The 23,729-nt window shown below is 53.9% G+C and overlaps 11 protein-coding genes across 11 annotated transcripts; 6 read left to right on the forward strand and 5 right to left on the reverse strand.

The window, feature by feature from the left end:
* Positions 1 to 176: 176 nt before the first annotated feature.
* On the reverse strand, positions 177 to 762 carry CORC01_11494 (transcription elongation factor spt-4; the record flags this gene model as incomplete). The annotated part of the gene is made up of 3 exons (XM_022623118.1): positions 177 to 210; positions 313 to 566; positions 679 to 762. The coding sequence occupies 3 exons, from the start codon at positions 760 to 762 to the stop codon at positions 177 to 179; spliced, it is 372 nt and encodes a 123-aa protein (XP_022470343.1).
* Positions 763 to 1,231: 469 nt separating this feature from the next.
* On the forward strand, positions 1,232 to 1,675 carry CORC01_11495 (uncharacterized protein; the record flags this gene model as incomplete). The annotated part of the gene is made up of 1 exon (XM_022623119.1): positions 1,232 to 1,675. One exon carries the CDS (start codon positions 1,232 to 1,234, stop codon positions 1,673 to 1,675), a length of 444 nt encoding a protein of 147 aa, XP_022470344.1.
* A 246-nt stretch (positions 1,676 to 1,921) lies between these two features.
* Positions 1,922 to 3,653, reverse strand: CORC01_11496 (uncharacterized protein; the record flags this gene model as incomplete). The annotated part of the gene is made up of 6 exons (XM_022623120.1): positions 1,922 to 1,960; positions 2,016 to 2,140; positions 2,194 to 2,799; positions 2,850 to 3,285; positions 3,344 to 3,424; positions 3,504 to 3,653. The coding sequence occupies 6 exons, from the start codon at positions 3,651 to 3,653 to the stop codon at positions 1,922 to 1,924; spliced, it is 1,437 nt and encodes a 478-aa protein (XP_022470345.1).
* Positions 3,654 to 4,521: 868 nt separating this feature from the next.
* Positions 4,522 to 8,471, forward strand: CORC01_11497 (ABC1 family protein; the record flags this gene model as incomplete). Its single annotated transcript, XM_022623121.1, has 2 exons — positions 4,522 to 5,729; positions 6,239 to 8,471. 2 exons carry the CDS (start codon positions 4,522 to 4,524, stop codon positions 8,469 to 8,471), a joined length of 3,441 nt encoding a protein of 1,146 aa, XP_022470346.1.
* A 170-nt stretch (positions 8,472 to 8,641) lies between these two features.
* On the reverse strand, positions 8,642 to 9,607 carry CORC01_11498 (uncharacterized protein; the record flags this gene model as incomplete). The annotated part of the gene is made up of 2 exons (XM_022623122.1): positions 8,642 to 9,367; positions 9,419 to 9,607. The coding sequence occupies 2 exons, from the start codon at positions 9,605 to 9,607 to the stop codon at positions 8,642 to 8,644; spliced, it is 915 nt and encodes a 304-aa protein (XP_022470347.1).
* Positions 9,608 to 10,007: 400 nt separating this feature from the next.
* On the forward strand, positions 10,008 to 11,267 carry CORC01_11499 (phosphoprotein phosphatase; the record flags this gene model as incomplete). Its single annotated transcript, XM_022623123.1, has 2 exons — positions 10,008 to 10,417; positions 10,499 to 11,267. 2 exons carry the CDS (start codon positions 10,008 to 10,010, stop codon positions 11,265 to 11,267), a joined length of 1,179 nt encoding a protein of 392 aa, XP_022470348.1.
* A 387-nt stretch (positions 11,268 to 11,654) lies between these two features.
* On the reverse strand, positions 11,655 to 13,247 carry CORC01_11500 (glutathione S-transferase domain-containing protein; the record flags this gene model as incomplete). The annotated part of the gene is made up of 4 exons (XM_022623124.1): positions 11,655 to 12,615; positions 12,679 to 12,727; positions 12,948 to 13,134; positions 13,218 to 13,247. The coding sequence occupies 4 exons, from the start codon at positions 13,245 to 13,247 to the stop codon at positions 11,655 to 11,657; spliced, it is 1,227 nt and encodes a 408-aa protein (XP_022470349.1).
* A 414-nt stretch (positions 13,248 to 13,661) lies between these two features.
* Positions 13,662 to 14,662, forward strand: CORC01_11501 (ribosomal protein S9/S16; the record flags this gene model as incomplete). The annotated part of the gene is made up of 2 exons (XM_022623125.1): positions 13,662 to 14,508; positions 14,571 to 14,662. The coding sequence occupies 2 exons, from the start codon at positions 13,662 to 13,664 to the stop codon at positions 14,660 to 14,662; spliced, it is 939 nt and encodes a 312-aa protein (XP_022470350.1).
* An 868-nt stretch (positions 14,663 to 15,530) lies between these two features.
* On the forward strand, positions 15,531 to 15,734 carry CORC01_11502 (uncharacterized protein; the record flags this gene model as incomplete). Its single annotated transcript, XM_022623126.1, has 2 exons — positions 15,531 to 15,623; positions 15,678 to 15,734. The coding sequence occupies 2 exons, from the start codon at positions 15,531 to 15,533 to the stop codon at positions 15,732 to 15,734; spliced, it is 150 nt and encodes a 49-aa protein (XP_022470351.1).
* A 2,864-nt stretch (positions 15,735 to 18,598) lies between these two features.
* On the forward strand, positions 18,599 to 19,060 carry CORC01_11503 (uncharacterized protein; the record flags this gene model as incomplete). The annotated part of the gene is made up of 2 exons (XM_022623127.1): positions 18,599 to 18,676; positions 18,743 to 19,060. 2 exons carry the CDS (start codon positions 18,599 to 18,601, stop codon positions 19,058 to 19,060), a joined length of 396 nt encoding a protein of 131 aa, XP_022470352.1.
* A 3,546-nt stretch (positions 19,061 to 22,606) lies between these two features.
* CORC01_11504 (uncharacterized protein) lies at positions 22,607 to 22,723 on the reverse strand (the record flags this gene model as incomplete). Its single annotated transcript, XM_022623128.1, has 1 exon — positions 22,607 to 22,723. One exon carries the CDS (start codon positions 22,721 to 22,723, stop codon positions 22,607 to 22,609), a length of 117 nt encoding a protein of 38 aa, XP_022470353.1.
* Between the last annotated feature and the right edge of the window lie 1,006 nt (positions 22,724 to 23,729).

The raw sequence follows: 23,729 nt of genomic DNA on the forward strand, positions 1-23,729 counted from the left end.
GTCGCAAAAGGAGGTTCAACGAATTGCATAGCAAAACTTGGGTTGCACTTTTAGATACCATTTGAGAATTGATTGATTCATCTGAATAGAGTCTTCCCTGACTCCGTGCCGACCTTCTTTGACTCCCCGTAAACGCCGTGTACGTAAAAATATGGTTCGACAGCTCGTAGCTGACCTCAAGCGTCAACCTCCGTCTCCGTTCCGTCGCGCCTGTCATCTAGTTAGCCATAATACAACAACAACAACGGACATTCTGTGGCGTCCAGGTTCCCCCAACAGCAGAAAAGAAACATTAAAAGAAGCGCTACTGACGGAATGTAGTGTATCCTGTACTCCTCCTCGAGCGTGTTGCGAATCTCGTCGGGCAGCTGGCCCGAGACCTTGATCGCGTAGACGCCCCTCACGTAGTTATCCAGACGTTGCCACTTTGCCACCCAGGAGCGCTTCGGGTTCGAGAGGGTGATGAGGCCTTCGAAGACCTGGGACGTACAGCTCTCAATCTGGTCCTGGGAGCCGGCCATGTGGAGGAAGTCTTCGCAGTTGGGGCAACCTTCGTCGCGGAAGCGCTAGATTGGGGTACCGTTGTCAGCATCTATTTCCCTTTCTTTTCTTTTCCTTTTTTCCCCCCATAATGCTTCGATCCCGTTGGTTTGTTGCAAAGGAAAGGGCAAAACGTACGGAGTAGGTCATGACGATCGAGCAGACCATGCAGGCGCGGAGGTAGCGCTGCTGACCAGGCGCGACGAAGTTATCGGCTGACATTTCCAAGTGTGTTCTTCTTTGCGATTCGAGGTATATTCGTCGATATTCGGGAAGGCGTTTCGGGTGAAAACTGTGTCACAAGAAGACAGTCTAGAGTCGCTAGAGTTACGGAGTAGAGCTTCATCAATGGTGTTTCTGGGGAAGAGAGGCCGACCACCTTGAAGTTCCTCTGGTTGGAAGCCAATTGTGGGTCTTCTCAATGAAAGGCATGGGTTGTTTTCCATTGCCGGGCGGGTTGCAGGACCTTGAGCTGCATTGCATTTATGCATTATATGCCATTATCGATGCACATGGATAAGGTAGCGATTGATTTTGGCACAGACCCCTACGAGAGCTCCTTCGATACCGCCTCTTCTGCCGGATCACCAATATCTTTTCGATCTGGAGGAAATCAGAGCCCACCGCCCGTGTAACGAGAAACAAAAAGAGATTTCAATCATCTCAATCATCTGCTGGAGGAAACGCCGCCATGATGATGGAAAACTCATCAGCCAGCGAAGCACCAGCCAGCACCCCGCGCGCAACGGGCCACAAATCCCACGAGCCCCTCACATGCACTATCAAGACCCCAGCCTTCTCCTACGCTCACTTGGAACTCATCTCCGATTCACCAAGATCACAAGAAACATTGGAATTGGACAATCTCCAAGTACGCTCGTATTGTAGCGCCGCCCTCAGCCAGTTCCTGGGCGCAACGGGTTCCGCCATTCCCATCGACATACTAAAGGTCGAGGCCGCACAATGCTGGCTGCGCGTGCCCCGGCAGGACCTCAGCCCCTTTGCCGCGGCGATCACGGCGTGGGCCGGCGTCTCGGACCAAGGCAAACGGCAAGTTCTCCGGGTGAAGCAGTGCTCTGACTATTTGGGCGCCATCGTCGGCACCGATGGCCAGGAGAACCTTTGGTCGTCATGAGTCGACACCTTGGGAGAGCTGCTTAGAACGATAAATGACTTTTCTGTGGCTAAACACCCAACAATCGTATTATTCTAGATTCGGGGTATGGTGTACGTCTGCTGGGCAAGAACTCCGATTTATCCGCATGGCCAAACCCACGCTGCCACCCAGCCCCTTATATGCGCCGATCACATGCACCGTGTATGCTGCGGATGCAAACTATGCCTTCTCTTACCTCGGGACAACCGTCCGTATATCATCAAACTACATCAGAGAAGACATGAGAGAACTCTGGGCATACGCCTTGAAGTGGATGGTCAGCGGCAACTCGAGGAGAGGAAGAGAGGGTGTATCTCACCATAGGCTTGATATCCGGGTGAGGGACGGCGTCGAACTGCTTGAAGTCGAGCTTGTAGTCGGGGCCAATATTGATATACGCTCCCCTGTTCTCGGTGGAGTCGCAATACCTTGGTGCAGAGAACACTATAACACTCAGTTCCAGGTCCAGAATGATCAAAAAGAGCATTAAAACTTACCAGTAATGCAACGACCGTCGTGCTGCACCTCGTAGCCATCCATACGAACTTCGTGACTGCGAATGACGGCTTCGAGGCCATTGTTCTCGCAAAACCTCTTGGTGATGTCGGGGCCGAACTGCATACCAACACCGCGCTTACTTGGGCCACGGCCGGGCTCGTCCTGGGGGTCCGTCCACAACATTTCCATCATGAGACCGGCCTGGCCAGGCTGGCGCTGAGCGTGTCTGTCGAGCTTCCGGATGTCGTCCAAAGTCACCTTGTCGTCTGAGAACAGACCGCCGTGGAGCACGAGGTACTTGGTGCCGATCAGAGTTGCCAGGGGCAAAGCCGAGAAACTCTCAGAGAAGAGCTTGAAGATTCTCTCGTTGTACTTCGCCTTGCACTCGCCCTCGAAACCGTACACACGGTTCATGTCGTCGGTCTCGTGGTTGCCGCGGTTGAGGAAGAAAGCGTTAGGTCGGAGCCACTTGTATGCGTAGAGCAGAAGAGCGATTTCGCAAGACCATGATCCCCGGTCGACAAAGTCACCGTTGAACAGGTAGTAATGCTTGTCGTTGGGCGTTCCGTTGAGACGGAAAAGCTCCATGAGATCAAAGTATTGGCCTGGTTGTGAGTTAGTATTCGGGTACTGGGCGAGATGGACAGGACCATACCGTGTGTGTCACCGCAAACTGTGAGTTGTGTACCCTCAGGTATCTTCATCTCCACCATGGTTGGCTCGTCAAATACAAGCTTCTTGACGGCCAGGATAATTTGGTAGACATATTTCCTGTGGATCTTCTTGCCAGTCTTGAACCGCTCCGTCATGTCGTCGATGAACTCCTGTGTCATCTCCTCTCCTAATCTGACGCCATCATAGTCGTCCTCAACGCTGATGGTGCTAAGGTCGAGGCCTTCCGCAGCTGACGGCTCATCACCAACCTCGATGGCAGCGAAGAAGTCCAACTTGCGAACAATCTTCCTGCACTCGTCCAGCTTCAATTTGGCATCCTTATTGTTCGGGTCGAGTTGTATACATTTCTTGAAGTCGACGAGAGCATCCTTTGGTCTGATAATAGCGGTTTGGGCGAGGCCTCGGCGGAAGTATGCCTAAAGTCGCACCGAAGTCAGTGAGGAAGGCTCGTTGGCTGTGTCCGGAGTCGCCCACCTTTACGAAGTTGGGGTTAAGCTCGATTGCCTTCGAGCAATCAGCAATAGCATAACCGTATGCTTCAGACTTGATGTTTGCCTACTCCGATTCAAGATAATGTTAGTCACGCGAGCAACCTGACTTTGCAGCCTTGGCGCAGCGAGGATAGGCGGCGAACCTGAGCGCGGTTGGTGAAGAACGTTGGCTCTTTGCCGTTTAACTCAATGGCCTTAGTGTAGAGCTCGATAGCAGCAGGCCAATCGTGAGAAGCGAAGGCCTTGTTGCCGTCATTCTTGAAGGCTGTCGCCTTTTCCTCAGGCGTAGACATGGCGGCAGCAACGGCGGAATATACTGCAAGAACCAAAGTGTGGGGTATCTGTATCACAGGTAGAGACCAAAGACGATGGAGGGGTATTTCCCTGCTGTCGTTCGCACACGAGACAGCGGGAACAAATTGTCTTTTCCGTAGGCGCGGGACTTCAGTGCGAAGTGCGATTTCCCAAATGAAATCGTAAATTTGGGGGCGGGAAAGAAGAGGTGGTTGCAGCAAAATTTCTTATGCAGCAGAAGCTCTTCGAAGGTTGAAGTTGCCGGGCCTGGGTCGGAATCGAAAGCTTCCTTTCGCGACGGTTCGGCCCTTAAACCCTCTTCAGTACAGAGTATTCGGAGCTAACAGGAAACAGTGCGCTGCTACCGCACGGTGCGATATGTTGCAGCGGGGTGGCACTGAGTTGCCACTTCAGGAGTCTGACAGGGGCGCTGAAAGGCCGGCGCTGTGGTAGGCCCCTCCCTCCACTCCCGCGAGGATTGAGCTCCCTCCCACTACGGATGCCTACCTGGCATGCCTGGGTATGTAGATACCTTACCTTAGGTACTCAACGGAGTACGGATACGGACGACTTACACCTCCGGGCATGCTATTGGTAGCGCGAGGCCCCGTGGACGGGACTGACGGGGCTTCTGAATCTAGCATCGTTAGTTGCATATATACAACACTTGCTTATCTCTTATCAGAACAGCCCCACGTCACTCCGACCCGAAGTTGAGTGCAACTCGGCAGATTGGCCTCAGCAAACCGATCTGACATCAATATCTCAACGCGACATCTACCCCATGGCGCTGACGGCGCATTTCTCGTGCCTCTACACCCCTCCCAACACAGACTCTTCAAATTTCCTGTCCTCAATTGTTCGACGATGGAGTCTCAACAACACACATCAACCGCGCTTGTGCGCAAGCGGACCGATCTCGAACTGATGCCACCACCGCCCGCTGCGAAGAAGATAAAGCGCCCGAAAAAGGTCATAGACGAAGAAACCTATACCGACGCCCTCTCGCAGATCATTGCACGAGACTTCTTTCCCGGGCTTTTAGAGGCAGAGACCCAGCAAGAGTACCTCGATGCTCTCGAATCAAATGACAAAGCATGGATTTCCAACGCTGGCCAGAGGCTGGAGCGTGTGATGACGCCGGGAAGGAATAGGGTAAAAAGACCGGCGCCTTTCAACAATGGTGGACGCACGCCATCTGCATACGGTGCGGACACGCCGGCATCTGTGGCATCAACGGTACCCGAGGCACCAAAGCCGGTCGTGGACACGAATATGAGCCTGGCCAACTTCCAAGCTACTTACACCAGCGAGGACAACGAGAGTTTTTACAAGCTCATGGATAAACAAAACCAGAAGAAGGCAGAGAAATACGAGTGGATCTGGCGAGGGAACAAACTGCCTTCCAAACAGATGATCAAACAGGCGGAAGTCGAAGCAAAACTACTGATGACAAGGAGTTTGGTTGATGACGGGTGGAGGAGGGACAGACTGGCCATCAAGGATGTGGACGACAGACCAGCCAGACCAGACAGCTGGAACGCTAACCCCAAGAACAACTTAATATTCGGCCCAGACGGTGTGGATGACCACTACGAAAGCCCGGCGCAGAAGGCTCAGGCTCAGTCGCTGATGCCGCCTAAATCGATCAACTATGCGAACACAAGGATACCGCAACCGACAATCGCCGAGAGGCCTCCATCCCCAACGCTCTCCGCTGTGAGAGACGCGATTGCTGGGAAACCCCGCAAAGAAGATCAGGCTTCAAGCGCTCTTGGGGGCGGAGAGACACCGAGAGTGAATGGTTACGCCTTCGTGGATGACGAAGAGGATGAGGACCAAGTTCTACCCGCGCCCGTTATCGACCTCGGCCCTGGCGACGCTACGCCGAATCCATTCAAGCTGCAAGAGCACAGAAAGCGAGAGTCGTTGCATCACCGTCTAGTGGAGCGGGCAGCGCAATCCAAGAGGGAATCCGTGAAGAACGGCTTGACTGGAAAGCCGGACAGAACACCGGTGCCCAAGTTCCCGTCTAGCCCGCGTGTTTCGGGCGGCTTGACGCCTGCCGCTCAAAGGTTATGGGGCAAGATTGGCAGTCCAAGGCCAGGTAGCCCGCACAATTCTTCTGTAAAGGCTACACCCATGAGGGCAAGAGGCTCGCTTTTGAAGGGCGGTGCCTCGGTAAAAAGGGACTAAACACCAAATATGACCTAAACGAATAATGATAATAGACGAGGAAACAGGGATAGACCAAAGATACCACAACAGGATAGTTACAAAACGGCATTAAAAGATGTGAAGATTGCATATCACTATGAAGACCTGGGCAAACATCCACGTTGAAAGAAAGATCGTATTTTTTTGTCGACATATCAAACGGCTTTGCCTCAAGTTGAATTTCATCGTGGACGGCCTGGTAGAAATGATCGGGATATAATCCCGTTATGCACATGAAACTTTTATATGCATATATCCTTGGCTCAATTTTCCCTCCATTACGAAGTCTATTTAATAATCCCTGCACTACCTCCAAGGCGTGAGATCACCCAGACGTCAAAAGGCAATGACAACGATATGCGTCTAGCATAAATCAAAAGTCTGTTGCTCCAATGAGGTTCGCCGATTTTGCTGTCGATTTGGCAGCGGTGCTCGGCGCTTCGCGCTCTGTCGCATCCAGACATGTCGCACTGAGAGGCCGACAGCTCGAGAGCTTCACCAAAGCTTCCAGCTTAACACGCAAATCCCCAACGGCGCCTCAGCACGCACGAGACAGTGATGCAACGGAACCGTCAGTTGCTCCCGATGCCCCAGGAGCCCGGAAATCGGCTGAGAAGGAGATGATGTCGTCGGAAAAGGCGTTAACATCCCAAACCAATCACCCCTCACTCACACCATCAAGCAACTTCCAGCCCAAGCTCAGTAATGCGTCCGGTATTTCACCAAACTCAGGGTCAGTCCTCTCTCAATTGAGGCAATCCAATCCTTCGGCTTTCCCTTTTCAAGGCGCATCACCATTGGATCAAAGGCCCAAGGATGACACAGTCCCTGTAGGGTCATCAGTGAGCATGCCGACTGCTCAGTACGGCGCCCCTGTCTCTGAAGAGGCTGACGACCTCCCCCAAGGTGTCAATGTGAACATCTTCCACAGCACCCGTGCCGCCAAACTATTGGGTAAGGAGGAAGAACAATCAAAGGTCAACTTTGGAAATCGGAAGAAGCTTCCACCAACTAAGCTCCCCGAGTTTATCGACTTCTCCAAGTTGTCCAAGGATTCTGAGGTGAAGACATCAACCTCACATGCGAGTGCTCCAAGCACCTCTCAGGGCGCTTCCCAGCCTGATGTAATTACAAATGATGCGGAAGGAATCCAGGTCTCACCGGCTGCTCCAGAGTCTGTTCCCGCCGCTTCCACCGACCCGCTATCAAAAGATGAACCCACCGTCGAAGCTGTCTTGGGCGCTGCTGTCGACCAGGCATCAACCCCAGCTTACTCCCTTAGAGAATCTAGTGTGCCCGCCACGCGCCTGAGCAGACTTTGGAACTACGGCGGCCTAGCAGCAGGAATGATGGGTGGTGCCATTACAGAGAGTATCGGCAGAGCATTTGGCGGCGGTGGGGAGGGCTCGGTATTGCTCAGTGCCGGCAACATGGAAAGGCTTGTGGCCAAACTATCCAGAATGCGTGGCGCCGCCCTGAAGATGGGTCAGATGATGAGTTTTCAGGACACAAAGATGCTCCCGGGACCGATTCAGGAGGTCCTACAGAGAGTGCAGGACCGTGCCGACTACATGCCGGCCTGGCAGAGAGACAAAGTCCTCAAGGCCAACTTGGGCGCGGAATGGCGTGAGCTGTTTGAAGACTTTGAAGAGAAGCCCATCGCTGCCGCGTCCATCGGACAGGTCCACCGGGCCACTTTGAAGGAGGGCGGTCGCAAGGTCGCAGTCAAAATTCAGTTTCCTGGCGTCGCAGACTCGATCAACTCCGACCTCGACAACCTCGGCATTCTCTTGACCGCTACCAAGCTCCTGCCGAAGGGCCTGTATCTGAACAAAACCATTGACAACGCGCGGCTGGAGCTGGGATGGGAATGCGATTACGAGAGAGAAGCGCAGTGCCTGATCCGTTACAAGGAGCTCCTAGCTGACGAACCGAACATTTTCCTTGTGCCAGACGTTCATCTGCAAGCCTGTGGAAAGAACGTCTTGACCATGGACTGGATGGAGGGTGTGGGCGTCACCAGAGTCAAGTCGTTTACCCAGGAGCAGAAGGACTGGATTGGCACCCAGATTCTCCGTCTCTGTCTCAGGGAGATCACAGAGTTCAAGTTCATGCAGACCGACCCCAACTGGACAAACTTCCTCTACAACGTCAAGACCAACAAGCTCGAGCTTCTCGACTTTGGTGCTTCCCGGGAGTACCCCGACGATTTTGTCACACAATACGTTCAGCTCCTCGCTGCGGCCTCAAGGACCGATCGGGAGGGAGTCAAGCGCTTGTCCGAGAGTCTTGGATACCTCACCGGCCATGAGAGCAAGCTCATGGTGGATGCGCACGTCAAATCGGTGCTCACCCTTGCGGAGCCTTTCCTCGGCTCGGCCCCCGAGGTTTACGATTTCCACGACCAGACCATCACAGAGCGTGTGAAGGCCCTGATCCCCGTCATGCTCCGCGAGAGACTTGCGCCGCCACCTGAGGAGACCTACAGCTTGCATCGCAAGCTGAGTGGTGCGTTCTTGCTTTGCGCGAAGCTCGGCAGCAAGGTCAGATGCCGCAACATGTTTGAGGAGAGTCTGAAGAAGAACGGCTACACTGCTTAGGAGAAACAGACAACGGGTTATCCCCAATCCACTTTGTATCATTTTGTATCATAGCTGTACAACCAATGTGTAGACATACCACACAGGGAGGATTATAGACGAAAATAAAGACCTTCCATAATGCATCCAAAGTTTCATGGCTCGAACTGAAGCATGCTGATAACGTCTCCTTACTCCCTCGGTCTCCTCTGCATCTTGTCGAGCTCCTTCCGTTCCCTTCCAACAACCTTCTTCCTCTTCCGCTCAATCGTGCGGTCGACCTGCTTCTTCTTCATGCCAGCGAACTGGTCCATCAGGAACCTCTTCTTCTGCTCCGACTTCTTGAGGTAGAACGGTTGCTTGCCCTCCTTGACGAGCTCCTTCTCCTTGCGCTTGTGCTCCTGGATGACGTCGTCCGCCCGCTGCTTGCGCTCCCGCGCCTTCATCTTGCTCTCCATCGACAGCAGCATCCTCCTCATCTCCTCCTTCTTGCCTGCGTCTTTAGTCTTCTTGATCTCGGCCCGCAGCTGCTTCATCTCATCCTTGCGGTACTCGTCAAGGAAGGCGTACGCCCTCCGGGCCTTGGACTCGTCGACGGGTCCGCTCATCGGATCGAAGCGCGGGTCGCGCACCTCCATCTTGGGCACGGCGATGATCTCGCGACGGCGGGAGACGGGCTTCTTGCTCGATTGCTCCATTGGGGCGTGCTTGCTCGAGCGCTTGACGTGGTCGGCGCCGTATTTGAGCTTTCTGCCGACTTCCTCCGGGCCTGAATCCGAGCCCTCTTCTTCTGAGGGCGATGCGCCGCGCTTGCGACGTTTGGCTGCGGGCATAGAGGCTTGGGCTTTTGCGAGGGCGCCAAAAGACACTGATGAGATGTCGATGTTGGTCTTCTTTGGTGGTGGTGAGGCATCGGACTTTGGATTATTAGTAATGAGTACGGTGGTTCTGCTACTTGTATTACATACCCCTTCGTCTTCATCATCCTCGTCAATCTCATCTTCGTCCACATCTTCCTCACTCAACTCATCTCCGTCCATTCCCGCCTCCTCAGGTTCACTGCTGGCCTGCTCGTCGATCTCGGGCTCCGCTTCTCTGCGAGGCTTCACGCGGCGCTGAAGGCCCGAAAATCCTTGCTTTCTCTTTCCAGATAACATTTTGTCTCCTTTTCAGATTGGATTTGTAAAGTTGAAAGGTTCGATGTATGATTTGGTCGGAATTTGCAGGGTTAGAACTCACATGTATGAGGCTCACCCACACCTCAAAGGAACTTTTCAGTGGGCCTGAAAGAACAACGACCAACGGCTATCCTGTACCTTATCGATAAAGAACAACGGTAATTTATCGATAAGACCAGCCTCGCAAACTTCCTGCCTGCCAAAGCGAAGAACGAATTCCCCTCCACTAATCGCAAAGACACAAAGATCCTGAACAAACCAACCTGTGAGCAACATCTTCGAGCTACGCCGACTCGCTACGAAAACAATTAGATTCAATTGTCCCCAAGACCGGTTCAATTGACTTCGCGTATTAATCCACATCTGGACCCATACATCCATGCAATCCTCTCTTCCCCGGATCTTCGCCAGATCGCAACAGATCCGCCAACGCTGCTTCTTTAAAACCGCCGCGCGCCAGCGTCCAGGTCGCTCACCCCGCGGCTCCACTCGAACACACGAACACGCCGACAGTGAGAAAGAGCCTTCCCTTGGCTTGCGCAACTCTCTCTTTCGCAATTCGAATTCGATCTACGGCCACAAGGCAGACATGTCCAACCTACAATGGTGGACCAAGCCGGCCCCGATCATGTCCGCCCCGTCGAACCAGCAGCCGAGCGGCAACGGCTTCAAGATACCGGGCCTTGGCAACGCCGCCAATATTCCCTTCGCCTCAACCTCCGCGGTTCCTCTGCCCAGGCAATCAGCCGCCGGAAACCAGTCTACCATGCCAAAGGGACCTCGCGGGGCGTTAGTCTTCCACTCCTCGCCCCTTCACTTTACCGTCACTCTCTCCGCGATTGCTGCGAGAAACTAACACCCCTCTCATAGAGCCGCGGCGCCGCACAACCGTGACAAGATCATACCCCCAAGCGCCGCGTCAGGCGGCGTCCCAGAACCCACGCCCCAATACCTTCAGCGCGCATCCCTCCCGCCGACCCTCCTCTCTACGCCTCGGCCGATCCTCATCGTCATGGACCTCAACGGCACCCTCCTCTACCGGCCCAACCGTCGTAACGCCACCACCTTTGTCGAACGGCCCCACGCGAAGCGCTTCCTGCAATACTGCCTCGACACCTTCCACGTCGTCGTGTGGTCCTCGGCCCAGCCAAAGAACGTCCAGTCCATGTGCGACCAACTTCTCCTCAAGGGCGGGCCGGGCGCCGCCAACGCTCAGGAGGACAGCGCCTCGTACCGCCGCCGCGTCCTGGCCGTCTGGGGCCGCGACAAGTTCGGCTTGTCCGACGCCGACTTCAAGCTCCGCGTGCAGGTCTACAAGCGCCTGGAGATGGTCTGGGCCCAGGCGAACGTGCAGGCGGCGCACCCGGACGCCGCGTACGGCGGCCGGTGGGACCAGACCAACACTGTTCTCGTGGACGACTCGCTCGAGAAGGCGCGGAGCGAGCCGTACAACCTGCTACGGATTCCCGAGTTCTTTGGAGACGCCAGCGAGCCGGGCTGCGTGGTGCCGCAGGTCCACGATTACCTCAACCAGCTCTGTAATCAGTCGGATATCAGCGCTTACATGCGTACGAATCCGTTCAAGCTGAACGACGATTACCGGCTGGGGCAACACGAAAATGTGCCAGGGCCGGCGTAGAAGACTTGACGGAGTGATGGTCTTGAGGATTGCCTAGACAGTTGTCAGGTTGGATAGGCACGGGACATGGAAATATACTTGGTAGCATCGAGATACCCCTTAGCATGAGCTTATGGAAGCACCCTAATTAAACCCGTTCAATTTGAAGATGGAGCGTTTCAATGAAATTGAAAAGTGTTCTTTTGATTTGATCAGGAACAGCCGGCATCTTCTGCCTCGTCCTAGTGACTTCGACCTAATACCTTGGCACACAGGCCTCTGACATTACGCACAAGATGTTCCTCTTCGGGTCCATAACATCATCTACACACCTCCTTGCCTAATCGTTAACTCATTTCATCTCTGCCATAAGCCATGAATTTTGGATCACTCCACAGAGCGATGCGCTTATTTGAAGACCTTGCCATCGGCAACGGCGTACTCCTTGCCGTTGTGGGTGATGGGCTTCTCCCAGCCCCAGGAGTCGGAGACGAACTGCTTGGTCTCGGGAGCGGAAGCGTCGAGCTTCTCGAAGTCGTAGCTCTCGTAGTCGGGAGCAACGTCGAAAGCGGGCTTGTAGTCCTGGCCGCGGATGACGAAGGCACCCTCAATGACGGAGTCGTTGTTGGTGCCGTAGACGGCAGCGCATCCGAAGATGAACTTGCGGGAAGCCTCAAGACGGTTGTTGAAGCCGCCAATGAGGTTGTTGGACATGAAGGTCATGGTGAGCTCGTCGTTGTACTTGTACTTGACCTTCCAGAGGGAGAACTCCTCGAGGTTGACGTTGTCCCAGAACCACTTCATTGCCTCGTCGTGGTTCTTGATGTTGGAGTACTGACGCTTCCACTCCTCGAGGTCGAAGGTGGCACGGGGGAGCTCAGCGAGGGGGTGCTTGGGCTTAGGGGCAGCAGGGGCCTCCTCAGCGGCGGGGGCGGGGGCAGCCTTGGGGGCAGCCTCCTTCTTGGGCTGCTCGGGCTTCTTGGGAGCGACGTTGGTCAGCTTGGGGGTCTCGAGGAACTCCTGCTTCTCGGTGACGGCGGTCCAAATGTCCTGGTTGATGATGGTCTGGTACCAACGGGTGACGTTGGGGTTCTCCTCGCGCCACTTCTTGTCAAAGAAGAACTCGAAGCCACGGGCAATGATGCCGGCGGCGAAGAGGTCAGCGAGGGTGATGCGCTCGCCAACGAGGTAGGTGTTGCTGAGAAGGTGCTCCTCAATGACGTTGACGGCCTTGAGCGCGACCTTGGAGGAGTCCTCAACGGACTTCTTGTTATAGGGGTCCTTGCCAAGGAGAGGGCGGTACCAGGCGCCGAAGGGGGGAAGGACCTCGGAGTTCACGAAGGACAACCACTTGAGAATGGAAGCGTAGCTGAAAGAATTTTTGTTAGCCTATGCTTCTGAGCTCGGTAAAAGACGCTTCCGATGCGCTTACTCCTGCTTAGTCTTGCCGAGAAGGGTGGTCTTCTCGTTCTGGGAGGTGACTGTGGGATCTCGTCAGCTATCATTCCCCATGATATTTTTCAATCAAGGTAAACGGTGTCGATGGTAGGATCAGAAATTTAGACTATATCAACAAGAAAATTCAGACAGGGATAACTGTATTTGATAAAGCTTGATCATCATATTGAGAATCATGGGTTGTTACTTTGTGTATGCGAGCTTTCGGAAAGCGACGTCGGCAAAGGGTGACTCAGAACGTACTGTAGATGGCAATGGCAATGGCCTCGGAGAGAGCGTAGCCATCCTCGCCAAGGAATGCGGGGACCTTGCCGAGCTTGCTGGCCTTGAGGTGCTCAATGGAGGGCTTGGTAGTGTCAGCCTCGATGAACTCGAGGTCAACGTTGTTGGCCTTCGCGACGGCGCGGATGGCCGTGGTGCGGGGGTTAGCCTGGAGGGGGTTGACGACCTTCGTTAGCTACAAAATTCCTAGAGAAATGGAAGTTCAAAGGTAATTGTTATTGCGTTTCTTACCGGGTAGGTGAAGAGCTTTCCGAACGCCATCTTGAATCAGTTGTATGACCGAGAGGGATAGGAGGGTATCAAAGGGTGCGTGATATGATGGACAAGAGAGGAGAGAGAAAAGTTCAGGTTCCCCGCCAGGATGACAGTAATTTTTTTGAATGAAATTTCGACCGCAGTGCCCCGCCACCCGAAAGCCCCTCGCTCGACCGACGGCAGCTCGAACGCCAGGGCAACCAGCTGCGGTGAGGGGTAACATGCGGCAGAGGAGGATCCAAGCGCCTGTGGCGGTGTACGCCGCATCACGTGAGCGAGATATTTCCCGATGTTCAGCCGGAGCCCAGCTACGAAGCTAGGAAAGATTTCTGTTGTCTACTGGCATACAAGGCTGTATCCAGTTCACGATATCTCGACAGCCACCGCATCAACGAGGGTGTTGATCGAGGTCCCACAACAATGTCCAGCTTACGCCATGGTCTGCAGCAGACTCTCTGCTTGCGCCAACTGGCAAAGGGCCAGTTAATGAAGCCTCAATGGCAACGGTTGAGCCTGCAGTCCAGCTTTTCGAGCATTTCGACCACGAGCCATCCTGAAGCTCAACAGAACGAACCCGAAGTCGACACGAACCTGACGTTGCCTCCCCAAAGTCCCTTCTTTGGCATTGATAAGGCCCGCCCGCTCCCCGTCTCGCCGTCCTACTTCTCCAGAGAACCTCGCTTCAACGACGCCTACATCCGACTATCTACTCTTGTGCAGAGATACCAGCACCTTCCTCTGGCGCCCCCGGAACTGGTCTCGCGACAAATATGGAGGAATTTGAAGGGCTACCGACAGATTACCGGAGAACCAGTCAAGGCGATGCCGTTCAGCCAGGTTCTGAGCATGGTCAAGCGGTTGCATCAGATCCACCCTGGGCTGATGCCCAGCGAAGTCAAGGAAGCCCTACAAGAATTTAAACGCGACATCGACCCGTACAAGAACACTGCCAGGGTCGTGCCTCTCGACAGATTTGGACGCGCTCTGGGTGTCGGCCGCAGGAAGACTTCGAGCGCCCGCGCTTGGGTTGTGGAGGGTACTGGAGAGATGCTGGTCAACGGTAAACCCCTGAACGAGGCATTCGGCAGGATTCACGACCGTGAGAGCGTCATCTGGGCGCTCCGAAGCACCGGAAGAACAGACAAATACAATGTATGGGCACTTGTCGAAGGCGGTGGAGTGACTGGACAGGCCGAGGCTCTCACATTGGCGATTGCCAAGGCCGTCATGGTCCACGAGCCAGCTCTGAAGCCAATACTAAGAAAGGGTAAGTCGAGTCCCAATTTGAAGAAGACTGTCGACCTAGTGCTGATATGTATGACTCTACAGCTGGCTGCATTACGCGTGACCCGAGACAAGTTGAAAGAAAGAAGCATGGCCATGTCAAGGCCAGAAAGATGCCCGCCTGGGTCAAGAGATAGAGGGCTCCTTCTCTGTGTGGCGTTGATGATGACATCGCCAGGCGCCCTTCCTTTTTCATGTTGTACCACCACCCCTGTGTATTCATAGAACAGAGGCAGCTCTTATAATGCCAGCCTATGATGTATACTTGCCTAATGTTGCAAATCGGCGGGCGAGGTTGCGCATCAAGTTGAATTACTTGGTAGTATGTGAACCCAAGCTACGCAGAGGATATGGCCAGGCCACGACAAGCTCCGATCTGCCAGTCGGCACAGGTTGCGGTTACTTATGAGGACTGGCGCATCTCCAAAGGGTTAGAGCTTTGCACATGTCTGCCACTAGCATTGCCAGCTGGAAAGCGACTTGGGTCGATTTAGCCTCGGCGCTCTTGCTCTCACGGCTTAGTACCTGGTCCATGCAGTTCGCAGAGAAGCAACGTGGTGAGTCCGATTCCTGGTGTCCTTATCCTAACTATAACCGAGAAGTACAACACCATGGATCATGTAACAATCCATAATTGGGGACCCTTGGCAACCAGTTCGATCGTGAAATGGTGACTGATTGCCAAAATTTGAAACATAGCGTTGCAAAATCTATGACTGAAAGTCGGAAGCGCGAATCTTGATCACCCTCGTGTCTATTCTGCCATTATCGACCGCAGCGGTAGCATCGCCGCAGCATAGATAACTGCTGGCTGATACGGTTCATTTGACTAGTGCGTGCAATGGCCACTTGCAACGTTTGTATGTATTTACCTTACGGAGTGGCCGTGAAATACTTTTCGGCGCGCATTGAAACCGGGTCTTTGGGTGAATGAAGGTAAACCCCGTGTGTCATTAAGAGGCCAGGATCACAGGCCACAAGCTGGCACCTGTGGGCGGATTGACGATGTGGACGATATTAGAAGGGTCCGTGAGCAAGCCAGTCGACATCTCTGGCGTTGAGGCTAGTGCGAGCGCCCCTATTGCCAGCGTTGCAGAAGTGCGTCCGCCGAGGGCCTTGTTTCAATCTCCCACACAAGGTAACCCCTAAAAGGAGACGACAGCGAGGGCACAGACGCTTGAGCCCGTCCTGTCCTCCGAAGGTTTCTAGAAGCATGGAACGAATTAATCGAAGGTTCGTGGAGCTGGTTTCACCCCTTGTGACCATTTTCGATGATGGCTTTGCACTTCCGGTAATGTTTTAATCGGGGGGTGAAGCTGCTAGAGATGGTGGAAAGCACGACTCGGCTGGTTTCGCCGCATCAGGCAAGGCGTCAGCCGAAATGAGCAAGTTGTTGCCATTGCCGTATATGTTTTGGACAAGAACGAGGGTTAGTATGAGGCGTAGAAGCCGATACAAGGAGGGGGCGACAAAGACTTGGAACCAGCCGAATGACGGGCGAGGTACAATAACGGTAGCGGCAGAGGCGGTGATGGCAGCTTGAGACGGCGAGATGGGGTGGTGGTTTGTGGTTTTGGAGCGAGAGAGACAAGATCGGAACAATGCTAGGCGATGCGATAACGAGGCTATTGAGCTCGAGCTGCACGCGTCTGTTCCTGGCACCCTCCGGCGTTACATTCTTCTTCTGAGGCCATGTGCTTGAGTGGATGAGAGATCGGACTGAGGATGGAGCAGGATCTCTTTGCGGGCTGACTTTCTTTTGGCGACTGAGCATCTTATGGCGACCTCCGGGGATCAACCAGGCGTCGGTTGAGATGATCGACGGTAATCGCCTTGTGTGAGGCTGAGATCGCCCCAAGAACGTCCAACGGCTGCGTGACGGGCTAGACCATGCCGAGGGGAAGTGTTGGAGGGGGAGGGGGGGAGTCCACGCACACACTCCACGCCACACCACATTCGAAGTGGCTAGCACCTTTCAAGCATGCTTCAGGGTGTATGTGTGATACGAAAGAAACGTGGCTCTACTAGAGCAAAGACGGCGATTGGGTGCCCCTAGTTTAACCGTTGGCGGTCAGTTTCCGTGGCGCGACGCCCATCTCCGCTGGTTCGGGTCTTGACCTTTCTTGTTAGCAACTCGCAGGTCAGGGTTGGAAAGACCGACGGTACTCGGCAAGCCTCGGGCGACGAGTCGGGGATTTGGAGGGACGACGCCGGCTGAACAGCAAGTGACGGTGCTGTCTCGAAACCATATGCTATGTCGTCTTAGGTAAGGCGCCGAGAAGGTCAATGGACCCTCCCCACGTCACCTAACCTCACGGCGAGGTCGTAAACGCAGAGGGCATAAGCGCGGCTCAGGACATTTTTTTTTAGCGCGCTTTGCACAGGCTTTGCCTGCCCAGCGCCGTGCCATGGTGCCTTGCATCCGGAGTTTAAGGTGCTGAAGTATCCATAAGGTAGCCATAAGCCGTGCCTTGAGTCTCGAGATACCTTTGGATGCAGGACGAAGGCCCCCGTTGAGCTAGGTGGGTTGGGAATGCAATCAACCCGACTGGAAGAGGACGAAGGAGTGGACGGGGGCGTCCCGGTGCAGCAAGTCCGGTTGGGCAATTGGGTTCGTGCTGCCCAAGGCGTGTGGGCAAGCGCGTGATTGGCACTCAACACTGTAACCACACGTGCTTTATCCGATTCAAGGTTTGCCGTCTTGGCCTTGGTTCTTGCGTCTGTAGTGACAGTAGGGCAGACACCGAGTAAGGTCGGGACGGAGGCACGATGTAGATGGTATGGAATTATGGAAGGGCCGGCGTATGAAGGTGTTGGTGTATATTCCGGTGTTGTGTGGTGTGGTGTGGTGTGGTAGGTATGGTGGGGTGGGGTGGGGTGGGGTGGAGCAGCGAGCAGGTAGGTAGCTCGGTGGGCGGCAAACTGTGTGGACAGTGGGGAGCAATGGCGTTCGGATGTCATGAGTATGACTCCAGAGTCCAGCCGAGTCCGACGACGATGAGGGAAAATTAATCGTGTTGGAGAAACTCCGCCCCAGTCCCACCGTGGCACATAGAAATTAGAATGCATTAGCCGAACGCAGCGTTTGACTTTGGAGAAGAGCAGGAAAACCATGGGCCGCTGGACCTATCGGGCGCCCGAGGGTTTGAACTAAAGGTGCTCCGTACCTCCCTTACCTAGGTAGGTGTGCATCGTGCACTCGGCCCGGGTATCTTGCTCGTCTCCTTCCATCTCCAACCCCAGCGTACCTCGCCCGGGGAAGCAACGAAGAGGTCAAGGGCAAGTGCGATGGAATTTGGCATCAAGTACTCTTGTAAGTGTTGCCGTGATAAGGTACACTAAGGTAATTCCTATCAACGTCCTTAAGGTACTGCCTTGCCAAAGTGGTGCGAGATAATGGAAGGTGAGCTGCGATGTTCTCTCCCGAAATAACTTCCTCTCTCCTGCCTCAGCTAAGGTAGGTAGTAAGGTACCTTATTTTGAGGCCGGCCAGGTGTCGGCAGTAACGCACTTGAGGTATGTAAGGTACGTCTCTACAACGAGACATTATCCCCATGGCAAAGAAGTCCTTCAGCCACAGACAACCTAAGATGACCGCCATTTGCAAATCAATTTCCATACCTAGCTGTGTACAGGTACGATACTGCGGATATAAGCGACATTGAACACTCGGACGTCTTCTCTCACATCTCATTACGCTGGATCAGAGCCGTCGTGATGAAATCTCGTCGAAATGTGGACCCAGACCCCCGAAATGCAGGCTCACGCACGGCATTCGCAATGGGAGCATATCCGCAGCGGAACCGCAATGTTTGAACCGGAGATGTGAGGCCCACCACATCGCAGCATCTCACAGCGTCTGTGAGCTGGAGACCACGACTTCGTTCCCCTGCGTCTTGACGCCGCGGAAGCAACGCGAATATGTCCGGGTCAACCTACGTCGGAACCGCGCCCGCTCGACACTCACCTCACCCGCACTCGGGTGCACATTGGGCTGCGACTAGGTAAAAAGCATGCTTCGAGGTAATACGGATGAGGATACGTCCACCATACCCAGGCCCTACAACGACCCCATGAACAATACAACTGCAGACACATCATGCCTCGCCGAGGGGAGGGAGGCACAGAACCTTACCGGGAAGAACTCGGTGGTAAGGCAAGGTCAGGTCGCTTTTTTGTCCAGGGAGCGTTCCGACTAATGCAATCTCAAATGACAGAGGACACTCCGAATGCAGGTGCTCATCACCTCCTACGTCTCTTCGTTTGCCGATGGCCAAGTTCCAAGCGAGGCTTGTTGGAATTCGCTCCTGTCCCTGAAGCAAGCACTCGAGAAGCTTTCACACCACTTCTCCAAAGCTGAGTTCCACACAATCCCAACCGAAGTCGTCGTCCAGCCATATGCTGCATCGATGCTGCCAGGCGAACCCCACCTTCTCGACCTCTGCAGCCTTCGCAATAGAGCAGTGGGAGCCATTCACAGGCCTGCTCATCCATGTGTGAAATGTTGCATTCAGGCACGATCCCTGAATCGCTAGGGCTCCTCCTCAAAAGGGCCCCGAGGAAGAGGGGAGGGGAGGGGACCAAAGGGGGGGGGATACTTTCAACCCTGCAGCAGGAGCAGCCATTTTCACAATGTACAGATACATTGCCGCGTTCCGTACACTCCGGACCACTCAAGCAAGGCACCGGCACTCGTTCAGGAACCCACCGAGCCCAGGGTTGCAACCCCGGTTGCTTGACTGGGGTCTTACAACGACCTCTTCGACCTCACTTGCTCCCCGCCTAGTCCTTTCTGGCCCTCACTCACATACCCCTTGACAGATTCGACATTTATGCAAGGTTCATGGTTCTTATCTTTCACCAAGGCCAACGCCTGTTCACTTTGCGATCAATAAGGTACCTCTACCTCTACCAACAATTCGAATCTCTCCGTCTCTCTTACTGCTTCTCAGCAGAGAGCCGCCATTAACGTATCATTTGCACAGATATGCACATCCTTCACGTACTCGAAGGCTTTTCTGCATAATACTCTTCTCGAATGAAAGTGTCAAAGTACGTGCCGCTTTTCCTTCCATCCTTTGAAAGAATACTCGGACGCAATCAAGGAAGCAGTCCTCTGCCGCCAAAAAAAAAAAAAAAAAGTGAGGCTTCAACCACGGCACTCATTGGGCATTGTCGAGTCTCATCAAGTTGCCGAACCCGGTCTGGTCAATTTATCAATACCATTCGATTCTTTTCGCACCCGTCACCAAAAGGGGGTTTCGGGTCCTTGTGTGTCAACTTGGCTGGCCCCCTTTCCAATATTCCAAATGGCGGCCTGTCGCTCTCATTTCTCGCCTTCTATTGGCTTCGAACACTCTATCAATGGAGGACTCGCGGGAACGGAAGTCTCTTCCTGTCTGGTCTTCACCTGCCAGTTGCTCCACTGATTTCCATTTAGCCCGAATTTTCTTGGGGGCCGACTCGGGCCATTTTCCTTCTGGGATTTTTTAACGCCAAATCTGCTGCCACCGTGTAGTGCATCCCACCAATCCGAGACGGTTCGAGTTGCTTCGTTGCACATCAATATCTCCCCCCAGGTTCGACTGAATCGTAACAGAACAAATGTTCTTTTCTAGCTTCCGAAACCCGAGAAATTGTGCTTCAACGGCGAACGCCAACACCACAATCCAACACCGTTTTGAGGTATACTAGAGGCCAATTGCCAACAAGCGTCTCGAAGTCCAGTGATCAGGGGTCTTGGCCATTGGCTCGAATTGGAGGCCATGATGAGCCGAGTACCTTAGTAGGGATGCGGCCGCTGCACGATTCAAGAATCGAGTTGAGTTAGGGCCTGGCTGCTTACTCTGTAGTCTGTACCGGCTAATGGGTACCCCATTCGCATAACGATGTGCCTCAAAGTCCGAATCCTCTGTCAACGAGGTTACCAGCCAGAGCGAGAGAAACGTGAAGCATGGTTCATCGTTGTCTCGAGCATCTGATGTGTGAGAGATTCGATGGCTTTGTCATGCTCCCCCTAGTCACTCCTCTTTTTTCCCCTCCTCTGCTCCGAAGCTGACGATCAATCTGATGCTCCGCCATGAACTGAAGTGGGTGTCGACGATGATTGCTGTACGTCATTCGGCATCGGCAGTGCGACGCATTGCCTCACCTTTGAAGGCCTTTTCTCTGGGGCCTGGAGCTCTAGACCTACAGAAGCAATCTAGGCCAGGCCGCGGTGCCTCGATGGCTCTAAATGGGTCCCAGCGACAAGGTCTTTCGACGGAAATGAATGTGGTGGGAGGAAAAGAGGGTAAAAGGGCTTCACAAAAGAAGTGCAAGCGATTGTGAGAAATAATGGCTGGCGTGTGCATTCCCCTGGCTGGTAGCCAGGCTTGCCAGGGGAGGCGGAGGAGCACGAACAAGGGTCATCGGACTTGTCTCAGAGAGGTAATAAACAACGCCCCCAAATCCAGCCATCTGGGTGCTCACAGACTTTTTTTAACTTTTACGATCCCTCCAGCTCATCGTCCAGGGGGCTCGTCATTGGTATGGCACCGAAGGGGAAAAATTAGTAGAGTAGGACAGGACAGGGTCTGTGTATCCTTCTCTCCATTCATTCAGTCAGCCATATTCTTGTCTCAGCTTCATCCGCAGCCCGAATGCCTGCGGCCCCGACCGGAGGAACTCAAATCCTGGATGGGAATTCTTGAAAGGAGTAGACGACGTGTTGATGACCCAAACTGCTCAGACCCGCCGACATTGAGCAGAAAATCGAAACGAAACAGGTCACAGTGTGGACGGACACATTGACTTTTCCATACACCGGTGCCGGACATTTCCAGAGGAGAAAGGGCAGAATGAAAGGGACAGCGGCATCCAGCCAAGCGACGGCTTTCTCGAGACTCAAGGCACGATCAAGTATAGCAGGTGACATGGCTGGAAAACGAGGTACGGCAAAGCCGCGGATGATGGAGCAATGCTGACTGACATGAGGTGAAGTACCGTACATTTGCTCCCGATGGGGTGTAAAGAGAATGGACGGGCGTGCTCCAAGCAACCCCATCACTGCCGCGAAACGGACGAGAGAAAACGAAGGGGTGGGAAGAAGGGAAGAGTGACCAACAAGCAAGCTCAGCACACCCCCATTGCAATCTTTCTCTGGCTGGCCCGGGTGCGTTGCTTCCATTTCATCCATCCCATCCCATCCCATCTCTCGTCTGTCCGTCTGTAGCCCAACTGTCTCTCTTTGTCTCCATGATCTGTTTCCCCCTCCGAATTTGAGCGAGTCCAAAGAGAGAGAGAGCCGCCGCCATACCCATTTGCCGCGGTTCTCAGTATATCGGCACTTCGATCTGCAACGGTCTCCTCCGTCTCCTCACTCGACTCACACCCGGCCTTCTCATCGACCTGTACTTACTCTGAGGCTTGACCAGCTCATATCGTCCAACTCGCACCAATACCATACCTACCATAGCAAATCCAAAGCTTTCTGCGCCTCTACATTCCTGAGTCCTGAAGGCGAACCCAGCGCTGGGCACCTGACAAGACCTGACTCTGTGCTCGCAAACTAGCCCCGGTTATGGGGTGTGGCTCTGGCTTTGCTGCATAATAAGCCTCTTCATTTCTACCACCTTCGACTCTTCTATCTTTTCTCTTACACACACACACCCTTGCTCTCGCGCCCTCGCTGTCTCTCTCTCTTTCCCTCCAAACACCTTGTCTCGTCGTTCCTACTCGGGACACTCGTAAAGTGTTGCAGGAGGCCCTGCGGCCACGGCTATTTGATCCCACTTACTCAGTCAATTCAAGTCTCACTCGCCTTGCTCTGCAGTCGTTCCCCTCCTCCTCTTTCCCTCCAGCTCAGCTGCAATTGGAAGCAAAGATACATCAGATACAGCTACCTCACCCAAGTCTTGGTATCCCACACCCCCTTGCGATCCGCCTATCCTGCTTCCATCGTCGGCGCCAACACAAGCACATGCCCACCCTCCACTGCGAGAGAGACTCTCCATCACCCACTCACATTCAGTCTCTCACACCCACGTCGATGTCCACACCCATCAATCATCTGTCGCCTGCATCTCGTCCATTCTTGTCCACTACGCCTTCTTTACCAAAGAGCCGGTTGCCAACCAGGGAACCCCCATCTTCAGACATTGCCTTGCAGATCGCTGCATAACGTGCCTCGTTCGGCCGGGTGTCAGCTCCAACCTCATCTCCCCAACTCCAGATCCAGCCCGAGGTTCTCGACGTCGTCCAACAACTAGACAGACTCAAAGCTCCATCTCACAGATCCATTCCGCTACGGCCGCTACCCTACTCTTCCGGTGCCACACTTTACTCTTTTGGCTGCATTTCTCTTGCTGGGCTGCCACGCGCATTGGACCGGGGCAATCCTTTGGAGAAGACGAACTCGTCGGCAGGCATTGAGCCAGTTTGGCCTTCTCGATCTTTTTTTTTTTTTTTGGTAAAAGCACTTTTAGATTACATCTGGGTCTTTCTGGCGCGGTACGAGGTCCAGCTTGTCTCTCTTTGGGGCCATCTAGCCGCACTTGGATTGAATTTGCCCTACCTTACTCCACGGAACGGATACTTCCTCGACCACGGCGCTGTCTGCCGGGTTCATTACTCTTTTGCTCTGCATTACACTACAATCGACCGCCCGTTCGGTAGTGGTACTTCCTGGGCTCCTCTCGCTCGCTATTATCTCTGCCACTGGCTTCGGGTCTTCTTTTTTAGTCTCATCCGTCCCCTCCTCCTGGCACAGACTTCCTTGTGCTTGGTCTTCCTGGCTTCCATCATTCGTCTGTTCCCCTTTGGATTAGGAGGCAAGTGCTTGCTTGTCTCTTTTTCACTCTGGCAGCAGCTGCTTGTCTTCCCGCCTCACCTTAAGTTCCCGGGGCTCACTCACTCATACACACACACATCTCTCTGTGTATCAATGTCACTCGCTCTCTCACACCCAAGTACCCAGTGACCCCCATTTTAGTCCAAGTCTCTTTGGATTATCGTTGCTTTTTTTCATCTGCCCTCTTATTACTTTTTTTCTCCCCTCACTCCCTACTTACACCCTTCCTTTAATTCTGATCCTGCCAGCATCGACCCATATCTGCATCCCTCCCATGTTATAAGACCAACCCCGAGACTACCGTTCACGCCTTCCTCCACACCAACGCCCCGAACCCGCCCCTAAACATCTCTCTCATCGTCACAGGGTTACCC

The sequence above is a fragment of the Colletotrichum orchidophilum genome (genome assembly GCF_001831195.1).
Source record: "Colletotrichum orchidophilum strain IMI 309357 chromosome Unknown Scaffold_126.1, whole genome shotgun sequence".
NCBI lineage: Eukaryota > Fungi > Ascomycota > Sordariomycetes > Glomerellales > Glomerellaceae > Colletotrichum > Colletotrichum orchidophilum.